We start from the raw sequence: 10,406 nt of genomic DNA on the forward strand, positions 1-10,406 counted from the left end.
AAGAGACCCCGTGCACACAAAGGGGACTGTGAGCTGCAGAATACAGTGTGCTATTATCACCGCGTCCCAAAAACGCCACGTGATTCCTTTGGGCAGCTCATCCCCACCATCTGCATCATTACTGACATAAATCCAGGCTGCAGCAGAGCAGAACGGGGCGAGAGAGGTTTCCTCACCCAATTGTCAGGTTGGACGTTCGGATGGGAGGTGCTGAGAAGTCCTCGGCGCTCGGTTTCAGGAACAAAAAGTGCACAGTGAAAGGGGATGATTATGGCTGAGTCACGTTATAATCACAGAAGAATCCATCCATTGTTGAGGGAAACTCAGAAATTGCTTAATGCTCATCATTTAATCGAATGCATTTAAAGGGAAGCTGATAGGCACCAGCGTGCCCGTCCCAGAGCCTCACCATTTTTATCCCTCACCCTTAATTCTTTTTAATTTATGTATATTTAAATCCCCCTGTAGGAGACACTTCAAGACCTGGTACAAATATTAGCATGGAAGAAGCACTCTGGGGGCAGGAGGAAGAAAGAGAAGCCAAGCAAGGCACGCTTTGCTCTGTTAGCAAAACACAGCTACTTGCCAAAGCCTGGCAGCTGAGGAGACAAGTAGTTACAGGAGAGATTTAGAGCCATAATAAGATCTAATGCTAAGCTGTCGGAAAGAACAGGCAAACTTCTGTGGCATGAATTTCCTTTCTATTTGCCATAAACACCTAATGAAAGCTTTCATGAATGTCCTCTTGGAGGCTGCCAAGTTAAAACAGCACATTATCTCAGCTGATGCACATGACTACGTGGAAGATTCTTACATCACAGCTCTGAGCGGTAATCGAGCAAGCTTTTAACTAAGGGAAATTCTTCCCATGTAGGGTGAGGATTACTCCTTTTCAGCACTGCCTTCGGACCTCACAGCAATGCTATGGAGGGGAAAGGCTGAGCTCTGTGGGTCTCCTGCTCTCTGCGTGGAGCAGGGAGTTCTGAGTAACACTTACGTAAGAGGTCTTCACTGAGCCTCCCTGATCTCAGAGCTGGGTTTGCTATGGGCAGTCAGTCCTCCTCTGTGCTGTGACCACACTGCGAGCACCGCAGAGCGCTCCTGGAAGGCACAAGCCTTGATAAGACCAAGTGATAAAAAGAATTGCAATTATTCTTCTGCAGAAGGGAAGCAGAGCTCCTGCTGGAGGGTACTGCTGTGATGCCTTCGTTCACTTCTGCAGCTTCTCAGCCTGAAAAGCCAAGAGTAAATGCTAAACCTCTTCCTGCCCTCCCTCTCCCTTCACCTCCTTTAAGATCCAGCCTCAAAACCAAGAGCCACAGGTTGTCTTAATCCCTGCCCCAACACTGAACCCAATAAAACTAGCTTTATCAAATGAGATAACTCTTATCAGTTCTCAGGAAATCAAAGAGGCAGCTGAGCTACACAGTAAAGTCTGTGTATGTGTTCCTGTGCACCCGGCTTTATCTTACCTCTACTTTATGATCTTCTTTGCAAAGGTGAATCACAGAACCTTAAAGGTTGGAAAAGACCTCTTAAGATCACCCAGACCAACTGTTCACCCACCACCAGTATTTATATGCAACATCGGGGTTCTAAGACTGCAAGTGCTAGCAAAAGGTAGGAAGTAAACAGCTCTTGAAAGCCTGCTGTGACACTTGAGGAAACACACAGCACTCCTGACACAGCCCTCCAAGAACCGTGAGGGTGCTTACTGTGTTTAAGCTGCTTTAATCACTTTAGTACAATGGGCAGATTAATATAGTTTAGTATTCCTAGCTAATTACAGTGACTGGTCTTTACAGAAGTACCATTAAACAGCAGTACCCTGCCATTGAAACGGGAGCAAATTAATAAAGATGACACCAAGGAGGATATAGCATTCAAGCTCAGGCATTCTTCAGTATTTGGAGAAGGGCAGATCAGCCTTAAATTCACACCGACACAATGGCTGTTTTTGTTGTTGCATCAATTCCCAGTGACATAACTGCTCAGTACTTAATGCACAGATGAACAACGAGGAGAATGGGATGAACACAGGCTGGTGTTGGAGATCTGCTTTCCAGAGCGAATGCATACGTTACCTGAGCTAAAGGAGCAACGTGGTTCTTAGTGGGATGCAAAGCTGTGGCAGTGGAATGCCTGTGCTATTTAGGGAAGGGAGGAGACGATGGAAGGCTGAGGAGCTGCAGGACAAACTTGGTTTGAAGGCAGCAGGGCTGTCAGAGGAGCAGCATGGCAGGCAGTGAGCTCACTGCCTGCAGCTCCAGGCTGAGTCACAGCCCCAAGCCCAGCTAACCCAAGGGACGGCTGTCCCCAAATGAGCTTACTGAAGTCCCAGAGCCATTCTGGAAGGGCTGAAATCCTGTATGGCATCGCTGCAGGAGGGGCTTCGTTCCCAGGGTCGCTTTGTCCCTGCTGGCAGGCAGCAGCTCCACGTGCTGGGTAAGAATACAGATTAGTGGAAAAACATTGCCCTGTGAATTAGGAGTTCTTAAGTGCTCCGCACTCCTTTTTCTCCCTTTCTCTTATGAGAATGGAGAGTTTCAAAGCAGCGTGGAACAGAGAGACAACCAAAGGTCAGGGATGCTGGTGGAGTCATGGGGAAGGTATTTGGGGGAAGAGTAAGGACAGAATCCAGGCTGCCCAGTGCTTCATTACACAGCTAATGCTTTACAGGAAGAGCTATAGGGGGGATGTGTCACATTGCCTCATGCCTGCAAGAGGGAATTGTATTTTTCACCCTGAGAACCAGCCCTGATGGCAGCACTGTGCTTATTAGTGTGCCCAGAGTGTGAGCCAAGGCTGTTTTTGCACGCTGACCAGCACCACTGGTAGCACAGAAAGCAGGAGGGGGAGACCCTTATGTCTTAGGGATGGCACTAATGATTTCATTTCCAGGTTACTGAACTCACCAGCAGGCACTGGTAAACCACTGGGATTTTTCATGCCTGCTTTGGAGCAGAGAGATCCAGAGGCAGACAGGGATTACTGAATGCCATACACGACTTCTTTCTTTCACACCAAAACCAAATGCCACCTCCCAGTATGAGTCATTAACCAGCAAGCGTGGGCATCTCCAACCTCAAACCAAGGCTTTCCAACAATATATTCAAAAGCTTCTGATCTATCAGTGCATCCTCATCATGTACAATCATACAGCGCTCACATCACACTGCAGCAAATTTACTACTTCTCTCCTGTTCTGAACATAAAATGGAGATGCATGCAGTCACTTCACTTGCAGCTAGCATTGGCACGTGACAGCAGCCCAAGGACACCCATACAAAACACACCACAAGAGAGCAAAACGTAGAAAATAATAGCCTGGAGAAGCCAGGCAGCTTCCCTGCTCTCTGCTTATCAAATCAGCTCAGGGTTCTGGGAACAAGATAATCTTCCACTGTGAACTGGTCACAAGGCTGCAGAAGGGCTTCAGTTAAACCAAATTCAGTTCAACTACCACATCGTGTTACATTAGACCAAACAAGATCTCCTTTCTTGCACAAACCCAAGCAAAACACAACAGGGCTCAGTGGGCATGGCAGGGTTGAGGTTGGACTGGAAGATTTTAGCTGTCTCTTCCAACCTTAATGATTTTATGACACAGTGAGCACGGTGGTGATGAGTTGATGGTTGGACTTGGTCATCTTGGAGGTGTTCTCCAACCTTAAAGGTTCTATTTAGAGATATGGTTAGCAGGCATGGCGGTGATGGGCTGACGGATGGATGTGGTGACTTTGGAGGCCTTCTCCAAACTTAATGATTCTATTTAAGGGTAGGGCCAATGGGTACAGCAGTCATGGGTTGATGGTTGGACATGGTGATCTTGGAGGTCTTCTCCAACGTTAATGATTCTACTTAAGGACAGGGCCAATGGGCACGGTGATGATGGGTTGATGGTTGGACTTGGGTGATCTTAGAGGTCTTCTCCAACCTTAATGGTTCTATTTAGGGACACAGTCAATGGGCACGGTGATGACGTGCTGATGGTTGGACTTGGTGACCTTAGAGCTCTTTCCCAACCCTTATGATTCCATGAAAACAGCTGGACTTTACGTTTAAGATAGAGACTTGAGCCAGAAAGAGCAACATCCTGTGAACACTTCCAGCAAACTGAAAATAGCCAGTTAGTCACAGAGAAGGAAATGCAAGAAGCTAACTTAAGACCAGGCAGAGCTTCACCGCAAATGCCCAACCACAAAAAAGCAGCTGTTGAGCTGTCCATGGGCTCGGCGCTTCCTCCAGCTCCATCCCAGTGCTCGCTGCAGAAAGGCTGTGATTACCCATGATGAAGAGCCAGAAATAGCTCGGGTTTAAGTTTGTTTTTGCTTCACCCTTACGTTGGAAGGATCTCGGGGGGAGGGTGGGGGGGTTGATAAGTTGGAGATCAGAGGCACCTGGGGGGAGGTTTGCAGCCCCACAGCCGTGCTCTCTGCCTGGTTTCTCCCTTTCACCAAGTCCAAGGCTTCCCACCATGAGTCACTGAGGAATAAAAGGTGAATTCAACACACGCAGAAAGCGTTGTGGTTCTCTTTCAACAGGGGAAGCCACTCTTTGAAGAGCACAGCCCAAGTTTCTCTGAAACTCACGGCACGGCGATTCCTCCCTCCGATCCACTTCGTCTGCAAATGCATTGCTTTAATTGGGGTTCTGAGCTAATAGCTGGGCAAAGATAAAGCACAGAATGAACGGCTAACACGCTATTTTAAATCAGTCCTAGCATCTCAACCCTACCCCAGTGGCTCCCATTGCAAGCCAGTTTAATAAGGCACAATGTTCATCTGGTTAAGTATTTAGCAAATAGAGCCTCAATCCCTCGGTTCAGTGTAGCACTGCTGGATAGAAGGATCAAAGGGAGCCCCGTGCTCTCCTCCCAAACTTTTCCTGCATTACTACAGCTCAGAAATCCCAGTCTCTTGCCCTTACAGGGCGAGTAAACTCTTCTTTTTAAGACTGAATATCCGGTTTCCCATGGGTGAGCACTTAACATCAGACCTCACACTGGTTGGGCAGCTGGGGCAGAGGTCTCCTCCAGCCTTATTGATCCTGTGATTCACATCTATGAGGGCTACCTGAAATCTCTGACATCGGGCTGCATCCATATGGGAAGTGGTGCAAAACATGAACAACCTCATTGCAACACAACCGCCCCTTTTAAGTATAAAAGTACACATCCCAGAATTAAATGCATACCTATATACACCAGAATATACCTACACACCAGAATTAAACGTATACCCACATATATATGTGTGGCTTTTGCGTTGTTGCCAGCTCTGTAACCAATTGAAACGTGGACACAATTCCAGCACCGTGATTGCATTCTTCTGGAGGGATACAAAAGTGATTTGTTTTTGATTGGCTCTACGCGTAACATTTGCATCTTGTTACCACTGCTATTTTAGCCTTAAAAGTTCTCAGACATTCCTCCAGGGCTTCTCCTAAGCACATTTTTATTAAGTTCCCTCCTTTAAAGAATGAGATCCAGTGAGTTTTGACGCGCAGTGCCTTTGACAATGATAATCTTTGTCCTTTCCAGCTGCAGCAAATTTAAGGTAATCTCTTTTTCAAGTGGACTTGATTAACCTTCCCAACGAAATACCATCCCGGGGTAAAGCAATTATTTCCAGTCCAACCCTTACTAAGAGTTAAGTCTGGGCTGGAAAAGACAACCAACATCTGGCCAGCTCAATATCTGCTCCAATTAAGAACAATTTTGAAACCATAATAGACAAATCTATTCAAGTGTTCAGAGCAAAGCTTGCCATAGCAGTTAAAGGGGGGGGGGAGAGGAACAGAAGGGAGAGCAGGGCAGGACTGCAGCAGTGTTTCACCGCATCAGCAGAGCCGTGGCCACACGCAGCAGCGTTCTGCTGGCAGAGCACACGGATGCACTAAAGGAGATCTTAAAGGCCCCTTCCAACCCAGACCATTCTGTGATTCCGTGGTCTTAAGGGGTGGCTGAATGCAAAGGGTTGCCTCGCTGGGCAGCAGGCATAACCCATACAGCCATAACCCACCGTGTCAAAAGAGAGAGCAGTTGTGGCGTGCTGCGTTGCTTGGGGTGTTCATTTGTGGTCCCTTCCAACCGAAGCTGACTCTATGAAAACAGGAGAACAGCACAGCCCAGGTGCTCTGCTGACTGCACATCCCGCTATTGGGTTTATCCAAAGTGCACTGCGTTGGGATATCCAAGGAAAGTGACGTTGGTGGGCAGAACCAAAGACATGGGCACCTTCTCCTACAAGAAGCCATGGCAGAATGGCAGAAACTGCCCGTGGCAGGGCTTGGAAATAGAAGATCTTTAAGGTCCCCTCCAACCTCAGCCATCCTATGACTCTGAATTGCACCCCAGCAGTGCCCAAACCACAGCAGGAGGCCCAGCAAACTCAGCCTTCCCAGCATGAAGGTCCCTGCAAGGAACGGAGCAGGGCCATCGCAGAGGGCTGCCTGCCTGCCAGGTGCACCTACCAGTTTTTAAGCACCTGCATGGCTTTGTAGGATCACAGACCCATGTCAGTAACTCATGCAGGCACTTAGCTTTATGCAGGCCCTAACAGCACGAGGCTCATTTTCCACTGGAAGACTGCTTCCCTAAATAACTTGAATGTATTCCTGCAAGACAGTGTCAACACAGAGCGTGTATTTATGTACGTGCACACATGGGCCACAACAAAGAACCCTTCCCCTGCAAACAGACAGACACGAACACGCTCACACCGACCTTTCCAGTGCTGCTGACAAACACAACACCATATTAGCTCAGGATAACAGAACCAAACGGAGGAACCTACTGCAAGAACAGCATCCCCAGCACCGCAGCCCCATTGGTGAGCAGGCACCAGGGCGCCCAGGGCCACTGTGAGCAAAGCCAACCCACCCCATGGAGCACAATGAGAGGGCATCCTGGTGACACAACACCCAGCCCCGTCACATTGCAGCTTCCTCCCATCTCCCTGGTGCCAACCAAACAAACACAGCCCCACGGTGTGTCAGCTGAACAAAGAGGGTGACTTCTTTTTCCATTGGATGCTCCAGTGGGTGCTCCAGTGCTGGGCAATGAAGGCACGGCAGCTTGCAGGAGATGCACTGAGATTAGCTGCTAGCAATAAACACACAGGGTGGAAATCATTACTTGAGCAGAATACTCCTGCTTATAAATGCCTTCTGAACCAACTTAATTCATGAGTTCTGTTATAAAATGATGCAAAAAAGCCACACACACACTGCAGCTCTGTTAAACAGACAGAAGACGTTCAGGCAGCTCCACCAGAAACCCCAAAAGAAATAAACACAGGATTGCATTCGCTCTCCAGCAAAAAACACAACCTGGGAAACACATTTTAAGCCTAAAAAAAACCCACCAAGAAAGCCCCCAAATGGGAGCACTCACACCAACCCCATTGCCCAGCAGCTCTCAGGCAATGCAGGAATTTCCCTGCAGAATCCCAACTACCCTTTCTCTCTCTCTCTCTCTTTTTTTTCCCTTCCTCCCTTGGCCTCCATCTCTACCACGGAGGCGTTGAGCAGCAAACACAGCACTGCAAAGGGAACGCTATCCATCACCGGGTAAAGAACACCATTTCAAACCCCAATGGGCTGAAGGAAGCCTCAAGATTCCCAGGGCTCACAAAGGCTGCCGGATGGCTTTTTGTTTTGTTTTGACCAATTCAAAAAAGAAGCTCCTTTTCATGCAAACCTCCCCCTGCAGTATTTGCAACCCAAATATTGCAGCACTGAGCTAATTTAAGAGAACCGGCGGACGAAAGAGACGACTGATTAAGCCAGAAAATGAAGAACGAGCTAAATTTAGGAGGAACGACGCGATGCAATATTAACAACAGATTATTCCCCATCTCCAAAAAGGGGGGGAGGAGGTTTGGAGGGGTTTTACAGCCGAGCTGACAACGCTGCCTGGAACACCGAGCCTCCCTGCGGCGCAGTGGATGCTGGCGGAGGAACAAACCCTCCTCAAGAAGGGTCCCCCCCACCACCAAACCCATGAGCATCCTTCCCAACCAGGGGAGCTTGGGCTGCCAGCATCCTCCCTGAGGATTGTGGTGCTGGAGGGGGAGTGGGGGGCCATCCTTGTGCCTCCAGGGCTGTGCCACCCAACCTGGGGGGAGGACGGGGGGTGCCAAATCCCTTCTTCAGAGATCATGGTGCTGGGGGGGCATCCACAAATCCCTTCTCCAGAGGCTGCAAAGCGGGCCCCATCCCCAGTTGGGGTCTCCAGATCCTGTGTCCAGGGGACTGTGGTGCTAGGGGACCTATCCCTGTGCCCCCCAGGGATGCCCCACGGAGGGACCAAATCCCTCCTCCAGAAGGCCATGGTGCTGGAAGGCCCAACCCCAACTGAGGGTCCCAGATCCCTTCTCCAAAGGCTTCAAGGGGGGCCCATCCCCACAACCCCAGGGCTCTGCCATACAACGGGGATCCCAAATATCTTCTTTCAGAGGATCGTGGTGCAGCGGGGGCCTAACCCCAGCTGGGGTCCTCAAACCATTTCTCCAAAGAATCGTGGCAAAACAGGGGCCTAACCTCGACTAGGGGTCCACAAATTCCTTCTCCAGAGGATCACAGTATATGGGGGACCCATCTCCAATGGGAGGGGGGCCCAAATCTCATCTCCAAAGGATCATGGTGCAATAGAGGCCTAATCCCAATTGGGGTCCCCATATCCCTCTGCCCCCAGGGCTGTGCTATCCCGCTGGGGAGGGGGGCAAATCCCTTCTCCAAGCGCTGGGGAAGCCCAACTCCAACTGGAGTGCCCAGGACCCTTTTCTAAAGGATCACAGTGTTTGGGGGTCCCACCCCTGACTGGAGTCCCCATATCCCTTTCTCCAGAGGATAATAGGGTGGGGGGGCATCCCCTGTTGGGGGCCGCACATCCCTTCTCCAACGGGTCACAGTGCTGGGGTCCCACCTCCAACTGGGGGCTCCAAATCCCTGCTCTACAGGATTGAGGTGTAACAGGAGGGCCTACCCCTGTGCCCCCAGTGCAGTGCCACACAACTGGGGGGGGGAGAGGAGGGGAGGGGGTCCCCAAATCCATTCTCCAGAGAGGCCGCTGTGCTGGGAGCCCCATCCCCAGCCGGGGATCCCTTCTCTTGTGATGCTGCGGGAGGGGCACCTCCAACTGGAGGAGCCCAAATCCCTTCTCCAGAGGATCAAGGAGGAGCAGCCACCCCCAAGTGGGGGTCCAAAACCCCCCTGTGAAAGGAAGGGAAGAAAGGAAGGGGGTGGGGGTGCCCCCCCCCCAACTGCAGCCCCACACCTCCCCCACACCCCCACTCACTTTCTCTTGTACTCGTCCCTCTCCCTCTTGACTTTGGCCAACACGTTGTAGAGCGCCCGGATCTCGGGGGTGATGGTATCGATCTGCACCCCGACGCCATCCGGGTGGATCCAAGACACTCCCGGCCCTTGCACCGTTTCCAACCCGCCGCCACCGGTACGCCTCACTTGGGTGTAGCTCCATATGGTGCCGGGCAGGCGGCTGTAATGAGACGGGGCCAGGCCGGGCGCGGGGCCCGCGGACAGAGCAACGCCGGGCAGCGGGAGGCCGCCGTCGGTCTGCACGGCCTGGTCCCGGCTGAAGGTCTTATAGCGGAGGCGGCGGTCGCGTTCGCACTGCTGGGCCGCCAGCTGCTTCTCCAGCAGCCGGTTCCTCCGCTCCAGCTCGTGCACTTTAGCCAGGAAGCAGCGGAATCGGACGTTGAGGCCTTTCAGCAGGTGGATGTTGGAGCCCAGGTCGTTCCGCAGAGCCGCCGTCACCGGTGGGCCGCCCGCCGCTCCGCCCGCCGCTCCCGGCGAACCGCTCCCAGCCGCCGCGACGCCGGGGGAGAAGGCGCGGGCCATCTCGCCGAACAGCAGCGAGTTCATGGCGGAGGGGAGCGGCGGGGAGCGGCCGCCGCGCGGGAGGCGAACGGCCGTTATGAGGGGAGAGGGCGGGAGGAGGGGGCGCCGCCGCCGCGCGCTCCTGCGGCTGCCGCAACCGCCGCACCGGCACCAGGCCCCGCCCACCGCGCCGGGCCACGCCCCTTTCTCCTCAGCCGCCCCCGCGCTGGCCACGCCCCCTCGCCGCAACGCCGCCGGCGCTCAGGCCACGCCCTCCATTCTCCCGAAGCCACGCCCCCTCGCTGCGAGGCCACGCCCCCTCCGCTCCACGTGTTCGTTGGCAGGAGTTGGAGGGAGTGGGGCTCACTTGGGGGGTGAAAGATCGGAGGGAGGGAGGAGTCGTGGAGAGGAGGGGGCTGCGGGCTATAGGGGGCTGTGTGGGTGCTGGGGAATCAGATAGGGCCATTGGTGGGCACCACATAGGGCCACTGATAGGTGCAGGGAGGAATATGAGGCCATTGGTGAGCACCATATAGTGCCATTGGTGGGTACAGGGGGCTATA

The 10,406-nt window shown here is 52.2% G+C and overlaps 1 protein-coding gene across 2 annotated transcripts in view; it reads right to left on the reverse strand.

Moving 5' to 3' along the window:
* Window positions 1–10,023, reverse strand: part of IFFO2 (intermediate filament family orphan 2) — a 32,617-nt gene extending 22,594 nt beyond the window's left edge. For both annotated transcript variants that reach the window (XM_040651370.2, XM_003642530.5), the window contains exon 1: window positions 9,302–10,023. In XM_040651370.2, coding sequence (XP_040507304.1) covers window positions 9,302–9,888 — 587 coding nt within the window. In that variant the 5' untranslated portion in view covers window positions 9,889–10,023. The remainder of the gene's footprint in view (window positions 1–9,301) is intronic.
* Window positions 10,024–10,406: the final 383 nt, after the last annotated feature.

The sequence above is a fragment of the Gallus gallus genome, chromosome 21, assembly GCF_016699485.2.
Source record: "Gallus gallus isolate bGalGal1 chromosome 21, bGalGal1.mat.broiler.GRCg7b, whole genome shotgun sequence".
NCBI lineage: Eukaryota > Metazoa > Chordata > Aves > Galliformes > Phasianidae > Gallus > Gallus gallus.